Genomic DNA, 23,464 nt, shown 5'->3' on the forward strand with positions numbered 1-23,464 from the left:
GATTCGAACCGGGTCCCTTGGCATTGTAGCGCGCCGTGCTAACCACTCCGCCACGTAGGTCGGCAATATAATTCAACGAACAAAAATATGAACTTTCTACATCGACTCTGGAAAAAAAAACTTTATATTTAAATGACAGCTAAAAGATTGGAATATCCTCATCATTCCTAACCTTCAAACTCGGGGGCATTCACATACGATAGGGAGCGGAGATGAAGGTCACATACCGGGCAGGTGAAAATATCTCGCAGGGGGTAATAAAGTAGCCTTTCGCGGTAAAGGGAAAATAACTAATTTACACATACAACTGCAGTAATTACGCATGTCCGGGAACAACAACAAATGAGATTCGTGACATCACAACAGGCATGATATGTGGAAATATCCAGAATGCACAGCGCCTCCAGGCTACCGCTCCTTCCGATGTGGCCCATCAATTCGAACAGAAAAATGTTCAAGGTCTTCATCTCTAACAGTTAAGTCTCCGTGTCCAGCGCTGTACGTTTTTTCCCTCATCGCCCACTTCCTTGACCTGCTTTTCAAGGTACGCCTTTCAATGGAAGAAATAACAGCACCCAAAGCATCATGAGGAGCGTGACGTTATGTCAACCTCAGCGCCAAGACGATTTTTCCCACATCGGCCGGCAATCGACGACCACGGAGATGTGGAAATGTCGGGCATTGCACGATATCTTTGGATTCGCAGCAACAGACGCGGGGACCGTTATCGGAAAGAAAGGCATCCGCTTGAAACACGCCGAACACTCGAACTCAACCTCGTCTCCAACATCGAATTCCTGGAAAATCTCTCGTTTCGATTTCGAAGGACCACGTCACATCGGGAAAGAGATGTTGTAACTAAAACTTCAATTCAAGAATTTGACTGGCCAAATGACGGTCAATTTCCGATTCCATCCAGCTGCGTACAAAAATGGTCATGGCCGTTTTAAAAGCAATAACGGTGGTAACATACTTAACGGTAATTAATGAAATTTTAATGATACAGTATTTATGATCCGCACACCTGAAATTTACAGTGATTAACTATCTTTATGTAAGATAAATTTCTAATATGGGTGAGTTGGAAATTTAATAGTGGCAACTATTTGTTCTCAAATGATACAAAAGAGACACCTCTGTGAAACAGCCCTTCGATGTAGTCACCAGCATTGTGTACAACCGTTGTCACCGATGTGGAAGTAGTAGTATTTCTGTAGCAGTGCCTGTTCTGTTGATGGCTCGATTTGGTTTCGTTTTGGTTTGAGTTGATGTTTTAAGTCCACTTTGTGCACAGTAAGGCTAATCGGGACTCGACCTACAGTTTAAAGTGGGTATCGAACCCGGGACCCCTTGATTACAAGGCGACGACGCTACCACTGCGCCATCGGGGAGGCCCTGTTGATGGTTCGAATGAAGCGGTATCTGCCAGCCCCACCGAGCTAACAAATAAGCCACAGGTTGCGCTACAAGCGCCCGAGCATTGTACTGCAAAATGATGGGAGGATTCAGCAGAAAGTACCCCCTTTTGCAGGTCGCAGGTTATGTTCCAGAAATGAACAGCAATACTGCGTACTGACGATGTGTCTTGGAGGTAAGGCAAGAATCACCAGAACATTCACATTAGTGGGCTTCTGACTTCACAACTACCGCCAACTCCAACGATACTCTATTCCTCTTGTCACTGCAAGTGAGAAGCACGGGTTCCGTTTCATGGCGTATATACAGCAGTGTTGCCACTATTAAATTTCCAATCCACGAATAAACATGTATGAGTTGTGTCAGTGTTTAATATTCTAAGCAGTAGAATAGTACTGTTGTAAACTTCAAACAGAGTTAGCACTGTATCGTTTCGCTTGAGTTTGACTTTAGTCCAATTTATGCACAGTCTGTTGTTCACAGTACATTCATTTACAGTACTCTTTTCTAATGAAATCTTATGTATATCAGCATGGGTAAGTATTGTAAAGAGTACTGTCAAGTTTTGAATTTAGGTTAGTCACTGCAACACAACAAATGAGCACAATGCAGTAGTGTTGTACATTATTACTATTTTGAAAAAGCACAATAACCATTCGTAGACAAAAATTGCCATGTACCCCTTCAATGAAAGGACTGTGACCATCAGTGGATTATTGAGATGGGCGATGCCGACAGATGTAGACGGTGAAAACTAAGAATAAATTGTCATAACTTTAAAGTCACTCTGACACCTGAATTTACCCTAGGAGGCACTTTATGCAGCCTTCGTTAATCTAACTCCTTGAAAGTCAACTTTAGTTCCATTTAAGATGAAATTTAGCTCTTTTATGCGCATCAGGCAACACTGCCAGATAGGCCGTAGGAGGCAAAGAGAAATGGATTACGCTTATGGGACCATTATTTTATTCGTTCTCTCGCGATTATCAAACATCCAATGACGTAGAAAAGTAAATGGAAGGAAAAAGAACACGTTGAACGATGTCTTAGTCGTCGGAAAAGTCGAAACTTCCATTTGATTAGCCGTAACTTGAAGTCGATTTGCCATAAGGAATACATGGGATCGTGTAAATACTTATTGATCATATTTTTCAAACATCGTGTCTAGCTTAATAATCACATTAAAAAACCGCTTTCACATGCAACATGGAGAGAAATTCATACTCTCTTGTACAGTCAAGGTTTTTTGTAGCAGCAGTGCCCATTCCGACAATATTGAATAAATGCACAACTGGTGCGAAATTGTCACTCTTCCCCTTAAACCCACGGGATCGTGAGTTGAACACTACTGTCCTAAGCACTGCCGATATTTGTGTCGAGTCCACTTGTATACTCAGATATGCTTATCGGAAATGTACCTACAGTTCATAGTGGGATGTGGGCAACTGTGCAATGTGTCTCATGAACATGAGAGCTTAAGCACTGTGATGCGGCTGAGTAATTTATGAAGTGGAAACGCCCCCCTTATAAGGTAACAAAACACAATACCTTTCACAGAACTCAAACCTTGGATCCTTAACACTGCGCTAACCACTCTCTCACGAAGGCTTGCAAAAAAGTAAGGTAGAAGCTAGCAGGAAGTAATTTTATGATTTCAAAATCGTGCCCTATAGATTTTCATTCTTCACACTGAGCGGCCTGTTTATTGGACTCTTGTTACCACTAAGAACAGGAGAATCCTACAACTCACGATCAATATTTCATTCTTAATCCTCAGATGAACTTAAAGACATTATCTGGCTAAGTTCCATGACCATAATAAAATGCTTTCACAAACGATTTCATCAGTAAGAACACACTGCTTGCTAACTCGTGTTAGACCATCCTCCATGTCCATTATCTAGGATTGTTTTATAATTATCCTCGAGTAACGGACCCCGCAATTCCCCCCTAGTTTGTACACAACAGAGTTAAAATTGTTCAGATCGTTCGCTCCGTGGCTCGTAACAATGCTGCCATCTGTTGAGGAAGTTCCGCAAGAACAAAGCAGATGCTGCCGCCACCTGTGGGGCTTGCCAGGAACTGCATGATGCCCGTTCGAGGAAGAGGGCAAGTGGTTATGAAATTCATGCGCTGTTCAACACGGCAGTTTCTGGGAACTCGAAAGAGGTACTGGCATTGTGCCAAAGTGACAGATTCACTCCAACAGAAATAACTGAAAACTCACAGGATTCACGAACTAATGAAGAAATGCACGATAAACACACTGCATTCTTTTTCAGGTTCCTCTTAGTCACTTCTGTCCGGTTCAGTTTTTATGAGAAACTGCTAAAATTTAGTAGTGGGTGAACCGCTGGATTGCTTTTCAGAGATTTTGAGTGTGCCATACCTATTCACATAAATATATATTTTGATATTCACAATTAACATTGTTATTACGTGATCCAAAACAAAAAATATTAATTATTCAATAACAGCAAGGTTAAATATTGGAATAAAACTATGCACATTCAAATATTGCATTGAAAATGGATTAACTTTTTTAATTCAGATATCCATGATCCAGTATAGCGTTCACTGAAACCATGGATCCTGTATTCGAATCTGCATATTTCATTTTATTTTAACACGAAGTTTACTTGTTACAGTTTGGGTAGGCAATGGCCCACCGAGACCTGCCCTTTACGCCGCTCTTGAGGTCTCAAACCTTAACCGCGTTCATCTAGCAAATTTCCAAGTAACGAATATTTGTGTGCATTTCAATTAAGGGTTGCCAGACCACAGATTTTACGGTATATATTATCCGGTTTCCCGTATTAATTTTGCATGGCTTTTCTCTTGAATATTTTAAGAGGTTTTTAAATTCCCTTAGGTAAATTGCGGAAATGATCCCATAGTGTTGTTTACTTTGTGTTCCACACCTGTTCGCAGATTTTTAAAAAATCTGGAAAAAACTGGGAGAAATTTTTAATAATCTGAGTTCATTTGGCATGGAATCTACATATTTCTTCAAGAATTTATCCAGAATTTGCAATAAGGAGGGGGTTGTAGGGGGTGGGGATAGAAGTATGATTATAAGGGAGTGTGGACTTAAATTCAGCGCCTGTAAATTAGAACTTTGTTGCAATATTTTACGGGGTCTTTGAAATACTTAGGGGGCGTTAGGAGTGCGTGTGACAGAGTCGCATATTATACTCTATGTGATCAGAAGTATCCGGACACCCACCTGAAAATAAAGTACAAGTTTGGGCAAACCTCCATCGGGAACACTGGCAGTCAATACAGTGTTGGCCCACCCTTAGCCTTGATGGCAGCGTTCACTCTCACAGGCATACTTTCAATCAGGTGCCGGAAGGTTTCCTGAGGAATGGCAGTCCATTCCTCGCAGAGCGCCAAAATCAGAAGAGGTATTGATGCGGATCGGTGTGGTCTAGCACGAATTCGGAATTCCAAAACATCCCAGAGATGTTCTACGGGATACAAATCAGGACTCTGCGCAGGCCAGTCCATTAGTGGGACGTTGTTGTAGTCAAAGCACTCCCCCACAAGCCCTGTAATATGGACGGGTGCTCGGTCGTGTTGGAAAACACAATGGTCATCCCCGAACTGGTCTTCGACGGTAGGCAGCATGACAGCTGTTAAAATGTCAACGTAAGCTTGTGCCGTAACATTTCCATCTAAAGCAACAAGAGGGCCAAGCCCCCTCCAGGAGAAACATGACCACACTGTAACCCCGCCACCTCCGAATTTCACTGTCGGCACTATACAGGCTGGTAGATGTTCACCAGGCATTCACCACACCCACACCCTACCATCGGATCGCCACACTGTGTACTGTGATTAATCACTCCACACAACGGTTTTCCACTGTTCTATGGTCCAGTTTCGACGCTCATTGCACCACACGAGGCGGCATTTGGCATTTGTCTGTCTGATGTTTGACTTATGGGCAGCTGCTCGGCCATGGAAATCAAGTTGCCGCACCTTGCACCAAACAGTAATGGTGTTAGGAGTAGAACCTGATGCAGTTTCGGAATTCCTGTGTGATGGTGGCGATGGATGATTGACGATAATGCTGTACGACCCTCTTCAACACTCGATGGTCTCTGGAGGTCAACATGGGAGGTTGGCGTGCACGCTTTTGTGTTGTACACGTCCCTTCACTATAACATCGGAAACAGTCGACAGAGGGATGTTTAGGAGGGTGGAAGTCTCACACACAGACTTCCTACACAAGTGGCACCCAACCAATTGACCACGTCGAAAGTCTGTGAGTTCCTCAAACCATCCCATACTGCTGTCTCACGCTGTCTGCAGACTACTGAGTTCGCTGACTATGTGTTCCACGCGGTAGATGCCAGTATTGTGTCGCCCTCTATGATAAACACACTTTTCGCGGTGTGTCCGAATACCTTTGATCACATAGAGTATGTAATAAATAGACCTCTGATTTTTAGGTTCTAAAACGTGTGGTTTTAGGTTCCTAAAATAAGCTCTAAAAATCCTGAAGTAGGTTCCAAAAAATTAAAAATGGTACAAAATTCCTTAGAAATACTGATTGGATACAATTGTTAGAAGCAAAATTTCACAAGAACCTTAAGAAATTTTAATAGGTACAAGTAACAACCAAATATTTTCTAAAATTTCTAAACAAATTGTCATTTCTTTACATCATTTTCAAAATTATCCAGAAATTATTGTAATACTATACTTGTGCTGTTAGCAAAAGTTACTTGTTGATATGAAAACATGTATTTGCTGCACAAGATCAGAGTGGCTGCTCAATTGGAATTCCTTGAATTCCAGGAATAATGCGTGAAATATTGGCTCTGTGAATATTATGCGTGAATTTTGGTAAAACATGAAAAAAAAAGTTACACTTGATGTTTTCTCTATTCCAATGCTTCCCTCCGTAGACGTGAAAAATTGCAACTTTTATTAATCCAAATCCCATTAAATGTATACATATTTATAAATTCCCTGAGGCAAGTTTCTCTCAGTTTAGCTTTTATTTCTATTTTTATTGAGGAAGAAAAATAAAACTGCATGGAAAATAAAACGGAGTTTTCTCAATCCATTTACTTTGTTAGTGTCTTTTAGAGAACAATCTGACAGGCGGTAGATTATTGCAAAATAAGACATTTTGAAGTTGGTTAGGTATATTTTGAGGTATCTTGGAATCACGCACACCCTTTATATTGTTAATATATTTGTGTGGGGGTGGCGAGACTCGCTAATATGTAAGGTTGGAATAGAGGAAACATCTGCTTGTACCCTTAAATTTTTGGAAAGTTCGCCTTGAATTTTATCCTGATCCATCCTGAATCTTTATTCATGTTATCCATTCAGTGACGGCATTAGGGGCAACTGCTCCCCCCCCCCCACACACACACACTTTTTGCCACTTTTGCCCCCGCACCATCCTTATGTATCAAGAGAAATTAAACTGTCCTTGCCCCCATCACTTCCTGCACCTTGCCCCCCCCCCCCTAGTTTTGGAACCCATTCCACAGTCAAACTCCCGCCTTTTTTATATCCCGAAAATTATCATTCAACAGAAACATAGTCAGTGGTGCAAATTTGAATGCAGAAACCGTCACTTCGCAAGGCGTGAATGCCACAAAAGGACCGAACTGACGGGAAAGTGGCCATGACCACACGGATCAGAAGTTTGCACTGTGCAGGCAATAGGGCGAATAGGTGTCAAAACTGGGAAGGGGGGCAGGGCAAGGGCAATTTACTTTCTCCTAGTAGACATGGTAAGAGTCCATAGTGCGGGAACAAAAAGTAGGGGACACTGTCCCTTCTAATAGCCACTACTGTGTGCAGGACAGTGGCGTCAGACATTTTGTTTTGTTTAGAGCTTTGTAAAACATCACAGACTTGGAAGGGGATAAATCGACAGAAAACATGTTTCAAGCACGCCAGTCATTGCATTGTTTCATCACCAAACCAAGTAAATACCTTTTTGAGATATAAAAATCCTGTAAAAACCTAAAAAAAAGTTTAATTTAGGCACATAAACCTAAAATAGGTTCTAACAAGCAAAATAGGTTATTTTAGGCACTGTAAAACTTCCTCAGTTGTTGCGGTTTTTTTTTAATGAAACACTGACATAACTTATTTCTTATTTGCATGAAAAGGAAAAAAATAGGTTCAAAAACTAAAATCCGAGGTCTAGTAATAAATACTCGCGAGTCAGTTTTTTTTTGCCGCTTCTGGTTTATAGGGCCGAAGAGGGCCGCCCGTAATAAGGGCTGGTGTGGGCCGCGGGACTACCTGCACTACACCCACGCTCACGGTCATCCCAAAACAAATGCGTGATTAGGGGCTCGATTTTACAACCATGGTTACGTATCACGAAGCATCAGAGGGTGTCGAACACACAGCATTATTCACGACATGGGAAATACGAATTCAATGCACGTTTGACCTTGGCCCGTATCTTGGCACATAAACAAGATTCGAAAAGTCCAACAGTCAGCTTACAATGCTCAAAGATGAAGTTAGAACAACTGCATTGATTGTCACTACATATCTTATGTACGACAAAAGCAGTCCAAAGTTCTCCCCACGGAAAAAAAGTTACCATATTTTCGTGAATTAGCATTCCAAGATCTTTGGCGATATTGACGAAAGTGTATGACGATTCTGTTTCATAATCTAGATAGAAATACCTTGCATTTCACTTCTGTTGTGTGCAAGGGACTAAACGTTGGTCATTTATTGTAACATAAAATTAAACAAAGATGAGGGTCGAGATCCTATCGTTTACACTAAAAACTAAATAAATAAAAAATGCATTGTATAGCCTACAGTACAAAATGATCGGTCCAAAAAGGCCTCCCGATGGTGTAGTGGTAATTTTGACCAACCCTAAACTTGATGGTTCAAAACATGAACAACACAAGATATTCGCAGGCCCCACCCCAACCCTTACACACACACACACACACACACACACACACACACACACACACACACACACACACACACACACACACACACACACACACACACACACACACCACCCACTGAGACACTTTAAGTCTACACCACCAAGTGGTTATACGTATATTCTTACAAATTAAATTAATACACGTGTTACGGGGTGTTATAAAGTTTGAAACTGGCGATTTTTGTATTACTCTAAGGAATCTATGAATCTGGACTGGGCAACTCGTCATTTTTGTGGGAGAGCGCTCTCGTATGTACGAATAGAAAGAGCGAAGGAAGCGTTGTAAGATGGGCGAAAGGGAGGGAAGAGTGAGGGATGCAGGAGGCCTTGAGGAGCATGCTGTACACCCTGTCCCAGCTAACTGTGGAGCAAGGCCTGGCATAGCGTCAGAAAAGCGAGAGAAATTGAGTGGCCAGAGCGAAGGAGTACATGCTACTGGGGAGGCAGTCGCTTCCCCCTCCCCCTCCACGCAATTCCGTTCCTCATTGGTGGAGCCGTCTCCCGTCACACTACTTGCGCCGAGACTTTTTCGTTTTCCTGCTCTACAGTTAGCTGGGACAGAGTATAGGTAGGCAGCTCCGTCCACAGAGCGCTCCCGGGTCTACTCACGTACACCCGAGTTGCCCATACCTGCTGTAAACAAACCTCCGCACAAAAGTGGGGGAGTGGGAAGGGAATGAACCACACCAAAATATTATTCCCATGGGATTTCGAGAACCATTTGAAATGTTATTTAACTCTTCTATGAAACTACACTAGGATTTAATTTTACAAACCCTTCTTGATTTTTTTTAATGTGTCTCTTTTCCGCTGGTACATTGGCAGCAGCCTCAAGTGCCTACTGGAAACGTATTTACAGCTTATAAGGATGAACATCAACCTGCCACGGTAGTTAAGATTTCCAGCGTTGAAAAGCCAAATAGCAGCAATGAGATTCGATGCTCTGACCACGCGTCACGAAATAAAAAGTCAGTCAAGTGTCCTGTCGTGTCTTCGTTGCACACATACCACAAGAGGCGGACATCCCAGTCACTATGTCAAGACTGAGTCATCTCTTCCTTCTAAGTTGGCAGGGGTCTTCAACCCGTCAGACAGTGCGGGACACATTCACAATTTCAGTGACGCTCGCGGGCCACGAAGCTATAATGCGGTATTGAGAACTGTTAGATGCTGCCATCTACAATTTACTTAATCCGGTTTTTATGCTAAGTACTCAATTTTTCAAACGGGCACGGGCAACGGCAAAAGGCTCTGCGGGCCACCCCTGTTCTAAGTCCTACCTATACAAATAACGAATATTCGAATTTAATCGGCAAAGCTTATAAAGTCATATTGCGCTCGACTGATAAGACCTACTAAATACAAGGGCTGTTCAGAAAAATGCCGAACATTTCCTGTAAAAACTTTGCTACCATACTGGCAGCAACTTAAATCAGCCTTGGTACTTTCAAAGTGGTTGCCTCTGCTGATGACAGCTGTCCCCAACACACGTTTTCTAGAATGGTGTGCAGCTCTTGTATCGCAGTTTCCTCTATCTCCATAGTTTGAAAATAATCTCTTATGTTTTTAAATCTGGGAAAGGATAAAAACATCACGTGTGCAATGTCCGGAGAGTAGGGCGGGTGTGTATATTTTTTTTAGTCAGATAATTGAGGAGCCGGAGCCTTTTCCTCTCCTTTCGAAAACCGCTGATATTTTCAAATTCTGAAAAGTTACATCTGTTTAGAATTTCTTCTGGAGCAGTCAACTAAATCATCGTGAGTTTTCCTGCATTTTTCATTGTTTTCTATTCGTTTCAGACTTATGAACATTGCTGCGACATTTTTTGCTTCTCATAAAATAAAACCAAGTTATATACTCTATATACTTTGGTACTTATGTGCTCCTGCCCAACTTAATCATTTTCAAAACATGAGGGACAAATTCACCAACAGATGATGCCGTCATCACAGCTGTGAAACAGTGGACTAAATCGGTTGGTGGCGATATTTACGAGCGTAGCATACAGGCTCTTGTTCATCGCTGGCAAAAATGTGTAGAGAAAGGTGGTGATTACATAGAAAAATAGTGTCTTGCAGCTGCACCTGTGCTTTATTCAATGGTGTATTGTGATCTTTTGTATCAGCTGTGGTTTGTCCGAAACAAAAATTGGAGGCATTACTTTCGGAACAACCCTCGTACGTTTATGTCTAAACATTCTCCTGCATATTTTTTTTTTTAGGGGTGTAAAGGTGAGGATGTATTTGTTGCAAATTTGTAGCCCTTGGGGGATATTTTATATACAGGGTTTTTCAAAAAGGACTTTACAACTTTGAAAGCATATAGAAATTTATTCAGATAACTTACAGAGTCGGTTGAGGTGCCATTGGAAAGCAAAACACATCAAGTTTTCACTCACGTAGTCCATTAGTACCAAACTCGCTCCCCAGATTTAAACCCTCTAGGCTTTTTTTTTTCTTGTGGGGTTTCATTAAAGATCGGGTTTGGAATGAAATCGATTTCAGGTGGGATGTATGCCGCATTTCAAATGGTAGCCACATCGACCCAACATGACTGTTGTAAGACAAACTTGATGTGTTTTGCTTTGCAATGGCTCCTCAACCGACTCTGAAAGAATATAGAAATTTATTCACATAACTTACAATGTTCTAAAGTCCTTTTTGAATCACCCTGTATAATAAATACGCTACTAATTCAAAAGACGTTAGTGGAACGTGCAACTCCACCAACCTCCAAAAATTACACTAAAATGTTCATATGTGGGTACTGATTAATTGAGTTGGTGTTTTAAGTCCATTTTATGCACAGTAAGGCCAATCGGGACTGGACCTACAGTTTAAAGTGGAATCCGAACCACTATGTGCCTCCAAGAGGTATCGAACCTGGGATCCCTTCATATGTGGGTATTCCTACACACTATTACAGAGCAATGAGGAGAGTTGGCGGTGTTGGTGTTATTACTAAATGACACGAGAACAACGTAGTCAGTGTAGAATTTGAAAAAAATAATTCCAGTGACATCTTGTGAACCATTAAATAAATACTATAGCTTATCAGGGCCTGCACTAGTGTGCATTTACTCCCACCTTTCAGTGTGAGGTGAACAAAAAGCATTTCTGGGCATTACGTAACACCACACTTCTACCATGGTTTTCATACTGTAACACAGACAACTCTGCCAGAAACATTAAGTTGCACATTGGTCAACTCTTGTGGTGGGTTTCTTTGGTAGTGATCTAGGTTCGGATATTTTAATTGGTGAATTTATCCCTATCCTTTTGAAAATGATTAAGTTGGCCAGTTGAGTGTAAGGAATATGTTTTAGACACGGGAGTGGGATAGCAGTTAGAAGAAACATTGGATTCTTAGAAGAGTTACTTTGTCTCATTCATTTGATGTTGGCTGCAGGAGCAGTGGTGACTTGTGGCTTTTTTGAGGTGTAGGAAGAAGTTATGGTAAACCGAGGAAGGTTTGAAAAATGTGTTCAATTAATGTCACAAGATTGCTTGTTCTATCCATTGCATTTAGAATGTTAGCTGCAGATCCATTCACAAGGTAGGACAATGGGTCCTTGCCCCCCTTGAACTATGATATATTTTAATGTGAACCTATAAAAACCTACGAAAATAGCATTGACGATGTTTAATATTTTGCAAGACTTTCGATTTTGTCTCCCTCACTGTCGTGTGAATTGAAGATAATAAGAAGTGCTCCTTGAACTCGTAAATTATGCTATAAATGCTTCTAAATTGTGCTAGGATTTACTATTAATTATTTTTTCGGATAACTGTAGTTTTAAGTTCAATTATGCACCTACTTTGAGAGTTTGAAGTTGCGTTACTTATTATTCACTACAGTTATGTAATATTGTTAATTTTACCACAAAATTGTGTACAATGGCTCAACAACGAAATGGGTTCAGCCTAGAACTTGAAACGGTTTGAGGAAATTGTTTGCTTACCCCCAACCTTCTACCAATTTTCTGCCATACAATTTCCTCAGGCAAAAAATCGGGCAGAATAAAGAAATGATAAAAGATGGACTGTGACATGGTTGTAAAAAGCTTGTCGCTGTGTAGGCACAGTCTCCTTTATTTGAAATATGTCCGCTGGTGAAGTGGAAATTAGATTTGGTCATAATCTTATTTTTATTTCCTGAAAACATATTCCTTTGAATTAGATTTCCCTCTCCCAGATTATGCTAGATTTTACCATTATGCCAAAAGCAGGGTGCCAGATGCAGTGGCGAAGCATCCTATGAGGCCAGGAGGCCGGGCCTACCCACAGAATTACTCTTTTAAAAGTTGTCTTCGCTTATTTCAAGATAACACATATAATGAATGCAATGCAAAAGTTCGGAATTTTCATTTATGATAATTACAAAAACATTCTAACCCTGTCCAGTATACGGACTTTCCACAGACTGAGGCACATTTGCTGGGGCCTCTTCTCTTCACATTCTGTCGCATGGTCGTATATGCAGGAAGCCTAATCTTACGAGTATTGTACGTATGCTTATAACGTGCTCCTGAGGCCGGCCTCGCGGTGTTACCCACTATGGCGAATAGAATATCAGCAACACTGCATTTCCGCCAGGGTTGGAAATTTATGGTGTACTAGCATTTTTATAAACATTAGTCCGTTTATGTACAGGAATAATTGTATTCCATTGTACATTCTCCATATTTTGTACGAAGCTTGCGTTTTCCTTCCTTTCTTCGACATTAATAAGTAAAATTGAAAATTACGGAGTACTGTAGTTCTGACTTCGTTTTCTAGTCAGAGTGATGATGGTCTTGTCAATTCACCCAACACTGTAGCGTAAACAGAAAGTCTAAATAATTACATTTGTAAAGGAAGTCTTCATATCATGGTATATGAATTAAAATTCTAGTTACGCCTGATATTTGTAAAGTAGTTTTACTTCCTCTGGAAATGGAAGAATGTATTTCTAACGTGAACGGGGATTTCCCTGCGTTGCTCCCTGCCTGTGAAATTTTGGCCTGCAGTGACGCTACAAGGGAGCGTGGCTCGCTGTGTTCGAGGTGGTATATCTTTGTTTGTGATTCGTGTTGTGTGCAGCGCTTACATTTGTGCAAGAAAATGCCTGATTGGACTGAAGAGCAAGATTTAATTGAGTTCCTGCTCTCAAATTCGTTTTCGCAGTGTTCTTTTGAAAACAAGTGTCTTATAAAGGAGAGGAGACCAAATCCGAAGCTGGCTTTACAGGAGCAAGACGGGCAGAAGGTAAGAAAATTTTGCACCCAGTGGTACTCGAAGTACAAGTGGCTAACGGGGTACAATGAACGAATGTACTGCTTCGTGTGTATTTTGTTTGGTGGTGAAGATCAGTGGGCAAAGAAAGGTATAGTGACACTTAAGAATTTTACTCGTAAAGCTACGAAACATCAGGCGTCCGAAAAGCACATCAGAAATAGTGAAAGTTTTCATTTCTTAGGTAACACACCGAGAATTGAATGTGCTTTATCTGAAGGTGTTCGTCTACAAATATTAAAACATAATGAAAAGGTATCAACAAACAGAAAAATAGTTGGTCGTTTGGTTCAAGTGGTGTGCTTTCTCGGTAAGCAAGAGCTCGCGTTCAGGGGGCATTTCGAGGGCGACGAGTCGGTCAACAAGGGGAATTACCTCGAACTTCTGAACCTGCTTTCTCAAGAGGAACAGCTGATGAGGGAACATCTTGACTCCGATTCAGTTTTCAAGGGAACCAGCAGTGACATCCAAAATGATTTAATTGAGTGTGTGACATTCGTGCTAAACGAAAGAATAAAATCAGAGCTGTCTCAAGCAGAATTTATTTCTGTACAAGTAGACGAATCAACCTATGTATCTTGTAGAGCACAGCTGAGCGTTATTCTGCGGTATTGCGTGGGAGACGCAGTGCAGGAAAGATTTATAGGATTCCATGACGTCTCGCGAGACAAAACGGCAAGAGGGATATCAACTGTTGTTCTGGAGATTTTAAATGAGTGGGATGTGAAAGAAAAGCTAGTGTGTCAAACGTATGATGGGGCGTCAGTGATGGCCGGGGCCGGAGGAGGGGTTCAGCATTTTGTTAGACAAGAATGTCCGCACGCTCTGTTTATTCATTGTTACGCCCATCAACTAAATTTAGTGTTATTGCACCGCTCAAAAACAATTAAACGGATTAAACTTCTCGTTTCCGATCTGACAGCTTTTCATTCATTTTTCAGCAGATCGACCAAGAGGTCTGCTTTATTAAGAGAGCAGGGTTTCCAACTTCCACACCCAAGCCCAACACGCTGGAACTATCATTCACGTGCAGTACAAACTATAACAACACATATGGCAGAATTGAAGCGTGCTGTTAATCACATACGCGAGACAGACGACCAAAACTGGGATCCCGAGACTGTTAATTGTGCAACTGGTTTGCTTACACGGCTCAATTCCCCTGAATTTTTATTTCTACTTTGTTTGTACGGCAAGATATTTGTTTTCACAGACAATCTTTTCAATGTTTTGCAACAGAAATGCACTGCCGATGTCATGCTATGCAATACAGAAGTGACATTAACCATCTCTGCCTTGAAAGAAATGCGCTCAGAGAAAACCGTTAATGAATGTTTTGATGGAAGTGCTAAATTGGGTCAACTAAATTTCACAGAAAGAGAAAAATATACTTTGAAAGTTTTGGCATATGAAGTTTTGGATGTGATTATAGTTCAAATGGAAACACGTTTTGGAGACCTGTCATCATTAGAATTTGTTGAGTTGATTAATGACACAAAATTTCCTGGCTTCAAAGAAAAATTTCCGTTGGACAAGTATTCAAAGTTACATCAACAGTACCCTTTTTTCAACAAAGAGTTGCTCAGCATTGAATTAATGGTGATATACACAGCTCCAGAAAAACACCTTGCACCTTCAGATCTATTGCATTACATTACATCCAATGGTCTGCAAGAAGTTTATCCGGAAACACTGCGTCCTTTGCAATTGTGCCTGTGCATTCCTCTCACCACAGCATCGAGTGAACGCAGCATGAGTGCACTGAAAAGAATTAAAACATTTCTGCGAAATACAATGACCAACGTCAGGCTTAGCTCTCTGGCATCCCTAGCGATAGAGAAGAAACTACTAGGAAACCTCTCCTTCGATCCAGCCTTCCGGGAAAGGGTTATTGATGTGTTCGCAGAGAAGAAGAACAGTCGGATGGATCTGATATACAGGAAGATGTAATCATCGGTAAGTAAAACCCACTTTTGTTCGTTCATGTTTCTTTCTTATAGTAACACGTTAGTGATGTGATATTTCATTCCTAAAATGTTTTCAACTCTATTATTAAAACTTTCCTTTGCAAGTAACAGTGCATGGCAGCAAAATTTGAAAAAAAATAATAAGCAGTTGTTGAAATAGAATAATAACGTTATTTAATACGTTAACATTGTCGTCGAGTAGATATTGCAGGCAGACTTTTTTTTTTATGCAACCCACAGAAGCGAAGTGGGAGGCCATTTTCTTTACCCTGAAGATATAACAAGAGAAAAGGGCGTTGAGAATACAATGAAAGGGAAGACTTTTTTGCGTTTGGGACAAACAATGCAATAGGGTTTCCTTGGGCCATGTTCCCTTCAGGCCTGGCAGAACAGGCCAGTGTTGTCACATCGGATTGGCAGAAAACAACTAAATCGTGCCTAAAAATGGGGGACACTAATTCTCTCAAGCAACAATATGTATTGTAACCTCTTAATATAATATATAATAACCTGTCATGTTGGGATCATAGTATGGCCGCAAACAAGGATCCTCTGTTCTATTATCACATAAAGGTATCCCAGAACAAACCACAATGCGATGTTTTGTATTCAATTCACACTGAATGAGAGTGGTTATCTAATGCCCTTTTGTTTTGAAAGCTTCCACCCCGTAGTGGTCATCATAACACACTAGGAAGCCAGGAGTCCTAGATTCGAGTCCTCATTGTGATCCAAGTCATGCCAATGTTTCTCGATTCTCTTTAATCCTTTGTCTATACATCCTCATCGTCACGATTACATTAACCTAGAGCAGAACAAATGAGACGAAAATAACCATAATATAGATTGTTTACTTGCACATACAGGTGTCAGAAATGCATTTATCTTCAACGCCAAGGCTGCATTTAACCACAACCATTCCTTACGTTATGCTAAACACATAACAATAGAGCTTTTTTTCGGTGCAAGAAAATCTTGCTCAAAAAACTAAGATGGCAGCAGTAGTACGTTCCCTGGAAGTGTGAAAATCTGTCGTCTGCCTATGGCACAAACGTCATACTGACCTGAGAACTGTGGGGTTCTTCTTCTTTCCCTTTTCACCTCAATTGCAAAATAAATAGATATTTAGGAAAAAGTGGTGAAGAATTAACAACAGGGCTCAACCACTATTCGTTGGGTTTCACGATGTTTCATGATTGGTAATTCTTTCTAGTGGTGTGTAGATAAATCACTTAGAGGATTGTAAAAAAAAAAAAAAAAAAAAAAAAAAAAAAAAAAAAAAATCTAGATCGACGGCATCTGGTGGGCGGGTGGAGATGATAACGTCTATATAAAAGAAATAACAGACATATTTGTTCTACTGATGGCCGGTTTCAAAAACTTATGTCACACTACTGGTAAGTAATGAGGCGGTGTAGAAAGATTGAATTACTCTCCATGACATACCCCCCCCCCCATATTTTACAGATGCAATCAACTAATATCGCACTTTTGTGCCTACCCTGCTAGCAACTGTACGCTTCGCCACTGGCCAGATGCCAACAAAGATCAAACTTTGCTAGGTTTAGCACCATTTTGCTGGGGTTGGCATCACTGATAGAGGAAACTCTTGGTGCTTCCTCTCTGGGTCTTTAAAATACGCAACCTCCTCCCTGCCCCTTCCACTCCTCAACCATCTGTTTGCAGTGCTCCCAGCGAGGTTCCTCGGGCAGGGCAGCAAAGCCTGTATGTCCATTGTCTTTGGGCTGCAGCTGGAGCCAGCGACAGCAGTTAACTCTTGACAGTAGCTAACCTAGTCAATAGTGCATACATTGCATTCATAATTTTATAACATGCATTATTATGAAACTCCTAAAAAGTAGAGAACTGGAAATAAGTATAAATGATCGCCCCTGTGCGGGAGCATGTAAATACGAAAGTATATAAAAAATTTACATTGCTTTACTTTGTAAGCAAAAAAAATTGTTGCAGCAAAGTTCTATTTTGAAATTCGTAAGTCTGAAACGAATAGAAATTGTAAAACGCAAGAAAACTACGGCACGCGCATCTCTTAAATTACCAAATGTTGAGAAACATGAATGGGACCGAATATCAAAGACTTCAATTTCCCCAAAGCTATAAGATAGTGACATATCCAAAAAAAAGTGTATGCTTCATAGAGTATATCAGCCAAGTGCATCACAAAATTCAAACAAGCTGAAAAGGTTGACGAAACCAACTTCTGCATGCAATTACGATCATTGCTTTTCATTGTAGTGTTATTCATGAAAAACACTAATCAATGTAAATATTAAAGAACTGCATTAGAATCTGTTTTGTGATATTTGTGCTTTTAAGGTAGTTTGACAAAAACATATCTATTGCATGTTGATTGGTATGGTAGTAAATAGAACAGCCTAAGTAACACACAATCTTTTAGTGTACAGAAATAAAAATAAAAAAAAAGTAAAGTTCTCCCCTGTGCTTAGCACCACGCCATGAAGGCGTATAGGGGGTGTGGGGGTAACGCCCCACATTTTCTTGATCCGGTCATGACTGGGGGTGATGTGATCAGCATCACGCCCCTGACCGCCTTTACCCCCCAGGGTTTCCCCCAGGTACCCATGTTATTCGACACTGGGTGGGCGCCGGGGCCGCTTCCATCGTTAGTGTACAGAAATAAAAACAAGAAAAAATCTTTGAGAGCTAAAAGGAAAGTAATGGTGAGTACATTATGTATTTATGTACATTTTTCTTTGATTATGATGCCACAGGAATTCTGACTCCAAAAAAATTGATCTGATGTAACAAATACTACAATATGAGTCACGTAACTAAAAATTTGATTACTTTAGTCAGAGAACCGTCTTACAATTTGGCACACATTGGAGATGTACTATGAAGAAACTTCAGTGAAAAATACAGGCTTGATCAGAACACACTGTGCCATTGCTCTGCCAACTCAGCTACTGAACCAACCCTGGTTTTACATGTTTCAACAGAGACAATTACACACAGGTAAAGCAATGACAGTGAAAAAATCAGGCAAAACCAGGGCTGGCTTGGTAGCTCAGAGTAATGGCAAGGTATGTCAGACTAGACACCTAGATGTGAGTCCGGGTTAAGTCTGCATTTTTTTAAAAAAAAAATTCTACATGCTTTATGTCTGGGCTACTTTCTCAGCTTCTCCTCATGTCAATTCAACAAAAAAAATCATCAGATTTTGATAAAACTTGGCACACTTAATCCTTCCATGGTGGTGAGTAACCACAGAAATTTCTTTGTCTCTAACCTGTCTGGTTTCATTTTTATAGCCACTCAAACTTTCAGTGATTCCTCTTTTCTTCCATTCCCAAAGCATCCAGTGTGAAGCTGCACTGCCTTGGAAAAAAAAATTCTATCTCCGTTAAAAAGCATTCAATCTTTTTGAAATTTCACAACAATGTTAAGCAAACAATAAAGATTTCAGAAAAAAATATGACATACCACATTCACACTTTATTACACCAATAAATTAATAAAATATTATTTTCTGATTTTTTTTGCCCAAAAACATGGTTTACTAAAATTTGAATTATCACTGAAAGGGAAAGGTGGAACCATGACAACTTATTTCCAATTTTTTTTTTCAAAATGGCTGCTGGATTTTGTATTTTTCAAATTAACTCAAAATCTAAGAATCTAGGTTCAAAATAACATTGAAGCAAATTTTTCGAGCATAAAATTCTTCACAATGTTTTCTTGGAGGGAGGAAAGGGGTGCTATACCCCCTCCCCAGAAAATTAATGTCAACCTGAAAGTAAATTCTTCACACATAGCCTATAATTTTATTTCAGTCACAACTATTTATGTTAATTACTTGAAGGCATTTCGGGAACCTAACTCCAAAGTGACACAGTGTTTGTACAGTATTATGGGTGGAAAATGCCTGGTCCCTCTCCTACCTGAAGGAATAAAAATACCTTGCTTACTACTCCCTGGAGAAAAACCTGTAGATAGTGATTACTTGATTGAAAGCATACTCTTACAATTATGTATTTGAATTAAAAATCAACAACAACGAACAAATATGTGGTAAAAACAAACAATTGGTAATAAGTTGTTTCGTTCTAACATTACCTACGAAATATTAATACTTACTGGTATTTAGTGCACACCAAAAACAACAGTATCACTGGCCAGAAACTGCAATATAGGCAGTTTGGGCTTCAGAACAGAATACAGGACAGGCAGGACATTTTGTGATTTTTCCATCTTTACAGCTAATTTAGCACATGCTCTTGGTTAATGCATTCATATTTTCATGATAAACTTAGACTGATGATTCGTGCATTGATAGTTGTTTAGCTCATTGCAGTATATGGTTGTGATTTCTGGTGTTTGAAGCATGTTAGTTCCTATTTATTAGTTTGTTCTGTAAATTCCAAGACAATGGAAGATATTAAGTGTAGTGTTGAGGAAGTAACTTTGACAGTGTGTCACAAATTAAGTTAATGGTATGTTTCAACGAACGGTATTGAAAATGTTAAGGATCTAACTGAGGACAGCAGAATTCTTTTAAAATGTAGAACAGAAGCCAATGAAGAATTGCAAACTGTTTGTCGGCACCATAAAAATGTTTTTCTTAAGAACTTTGAATTTCTTCAAAAAGTATGTTGTGATCCCCTCAAAAAAAAACACAAGAAATCTGTTAAGAAGTCTCTGCGTGTAGTGACTGTACCTCAATTTAAAAAGATATTAGCAATAGTATTGAAAGTGAAACCAGGTCAAAAACTGTGTAGTCAGTGCAGAATGTTTTTGTTTAAAGATGATGTAGTGGGTTCTGGTGAAGATTTTTACAATTTATCAGACACATTGATGTAAGTTCAGAAGAAATGACAACCTATGACAGTTCATTTTTTTCGTTTTTACGTCATGGTCCCCTTCGCTCAGGAAATTTTCTTTGTTTTTTGGTGCCATTCAACACATGCCAATTTTCGTCGATACCAGCTCACGCAGAACGCACACCCACCCCACTCCCGTCAACATCTTGGTTCGCGTCGTTTGGGGAATCCCTTGCGCCCACACACATCATTTGATTGCATTTGTGACGTCATATCCCGTCGTGAAGCAATGCGTTCCAGGGTTGCCAGGAACACACATACTCTGTGGAAAATGACATAGCTACAATCAGCCACATTATGTACCGTAATACAAAACGAGAAAACACGTTCTGTAACCTAACACGAAGTAAACAAACGATACGAAAAATAGTAGAGAGAAAATAGAATTAAAGTGGAAGTGGTCACATCGCATTTTGTCTCAGCTTACATGTCAAATATTTGCAAATCTAGTTACCAAGTTGGCATCTACAATTTAGTCTATCCATTTCGTCCTTCTGATACTATAGTTGTCTGTGACACACTAAACAGATGACAAAATAGAAATGAAAGAACTCAAAATTCCAAAGGTAAGCAACAGATAATATAATGTATATTCAGAGCATTATGAGGCAAGTGGCAAAAGTACCATTCCTCATATTGTTGGTTCACTTCCCCATTCCCCTGCGATCACTGCTGATCTTCTGGCTGGTAGGTTATGATGTTCGGTCTGCTGGACAGCTAATAATGTGGTTGGTAGTTTGTCATTTTTCACAAAATTTGTGTGTTCCTTGCAACCCTACCGTGCAGTTTCGCCGCAGGATATGACGTCATAGGTACGATCAAATGTTGTGTTGGGTTGCCAGCATCCAGACGGCAAAACGGTCTTTTTTGAAAGACTGTAGCGTCGAACCGACGCACCAATGAGAAAAATGTTGCTGTGAAAAGTTGTTTGTTTTGATGTCCTCTATACGAATCTGTGGTCCGTGGGCGCCATTAAAATGACACCCTGTGTATATATATATATATATATATATATATATATATATATATATATATAGTGCGCGATTTATAATTAATACACTTACAAGGTGTACACTTACCCCGAAACCACATAAATATGGCATAGGAAGAAACAGGGGGCATAGGGTTCCTCTATACACCTGCCAAATTACATGGAAATCGGAGGCGGACACAGGGGTCAGATCCCCACTTCAATTTGTCCTCATCTTAACATTTGAGGGGGGAGTTGCCCCCTAGAACAGGGTTTTTTTGTTTTTTTTGCCGAAACAAAAAAAACACGTATTCTTCCTTTGGGCCCCTCTATACACCTGTCAAGTTTCATGGAAATCGGAGGGGGACACAGGGGTCAGATCCCACTTCAATTTGTCCTCATCTTAACATTTGAGGGGGGGAGTTGCCCCCTAGAACAGTTTTTTAGCCGAAACAAAAAAACACGTATTTCTTCCTTTGGGCCCCTCTATACACCTGCCACGTTTCATGGAAATCGGAGGGGGACACTTAGATAACCTCCCTTGTTAGTCTTACAATTTGTAATTATATAACACTGCATATATTATAATGTTTTATTTTATTTTTTTAAACTGTAACTGTAGAACAATTATATAATTTTTGTATAACATTTCTATCTTGTTAAATGTGTTAAAGGTTTCATTCTGGAATGGAATGTCTCACATTTATGTGTGTTTCCATTTCCGATACATATTCGTTTCAATGGAATTTACAAAATCACCTCTGACATTTTATGTTAAACAAGTAAGAATATTTTTGTGCACGAGTGTGTTAGCCGATGAGTAGCAAATTATTTTAGGAACAACACTTGAAAAAAAATCTTGTAGGACTAACAAATGAAAAATTTCTTTGTAATCGAAGATCATAATACCTTTTAAGGTGTGGTAATATTATAATGGGATTGAGATACGAAACTATCGGATCCGATCCAGATCCAGAACTTTCGGATCCAGATCTGGATCCAAACGGATCTGGATCCGTTTGGCCATCCCTAATTTGTACAAGGATCCTACACAAACACTACATTCACCCTCATGGACCTTCACCATCATTCTATTGGCCAAGATATGAAGATTCATGTGCTTGTTGTAGTTGATCCACCACACACAATATCTGGAAGGACATTCCACTTCTCTGAAATGTGCATGAAGACAATGCAGGAACAATTCATGAATGAGAATGGCAAAAGGAACTAAGAATTGTTAGCTTCAAGGTCAGCAATGCAAACAAGTATACAACTTGCAATAAAATGTACTTTCCGCATTTATTTCAATCTATGTATTAAAAAGTTGCAGAGTATTCATCTACATTTTAAAAACGTAACTTTGTGCTAATAAATGTAAATAAACTAAAAATTAAAAAGGGATGCTTTCAATCTAGTAATCAATAAAAACAAAACATTGCATGGACTTGTGCAGGTTTTTCTCCAGGGAGTAGTAAGCAAGGTATTTTTTTTTCCTTCGGGTAGGGGAGGGACTAGGCATTTCCCACCCATAATACTGTACAAACACTGTGTCATTTTGGAGTTAGGTTCCCGAAATGCCTTCTAGTAATTAACATAAATGATTGCGACTGAAATAAAATTGTGTGTGTGAAGAATTTACTTTCAGGTTGACATTAATTTCTGGGGAGGGCATATAGAGCCCCTCCAAGAAAACATTGTGAAGATTTTTATGCTCGAAAAATTTGCTTCAATGTTATTTTGACCCTAGATTCTTAGATTTTGAGTAAATTTGAAAAATACAAAATGCAGTAGCCATTTTGAAAAAAAAAATAGAAATAAGTTGTCATATTTTCTGAAGGAATGAAAAAGCCATAGATTTTATTGATGGGTGTTAGATCATATGTACAAGTTAATTTTAAAAATACCTGTGTTGGTGTTACACCTTTCCCTTTCATTGATAATTAAAATTTTAGTAAACCATGTTTTTGGGCAAAAAAATCAGAAAATAATATTTTATTAATTTATTGTGAAATAAA

General features: G+C 39.7%; 2 protein-coding genes across 2 annotated transcripts in view; one reads left to right on the plus strand and one right to left on the minus strand.

Moving 5' to 3' along the window:
- The window catches only part of lilli (AF4/FMR2 family member lilliputian), a 357,328-nt gene that overhangs the window by 328,216 nt on the left and 5,648 nt on the right, over positions 1 to 23,464 (minus strand). The gene's annotated exons all lie outside the window — the stretch shown is intronic.
- Positions 13,477 to 15,597, plus strand: LOC145989013 (zinc finger MYM-type protein 1-like). The gene has a single exon (XM_083124313.1). It carries the CDS (start codon positions 13,477 to 13,479, stop codon positions 15,595 to 15,597), a length of 2,121 nt encoding a protein of 706 aa, XP_082980439.1.

Source organism: Lepisma saccharinum, chromosome 6 (genome assembly GCF_977018435.1).
Source record: "Lepisma saccharinum chromosome 6, izLepSacc3.1, whole genome shotgun sequence".
Classification (NCBI taxonomy): Eukaryota; Metazoa; Arthropoda; class Insecta; order Zygentoma; family Lepismatidae; genus Lepisma; species Lepisma saccharinum.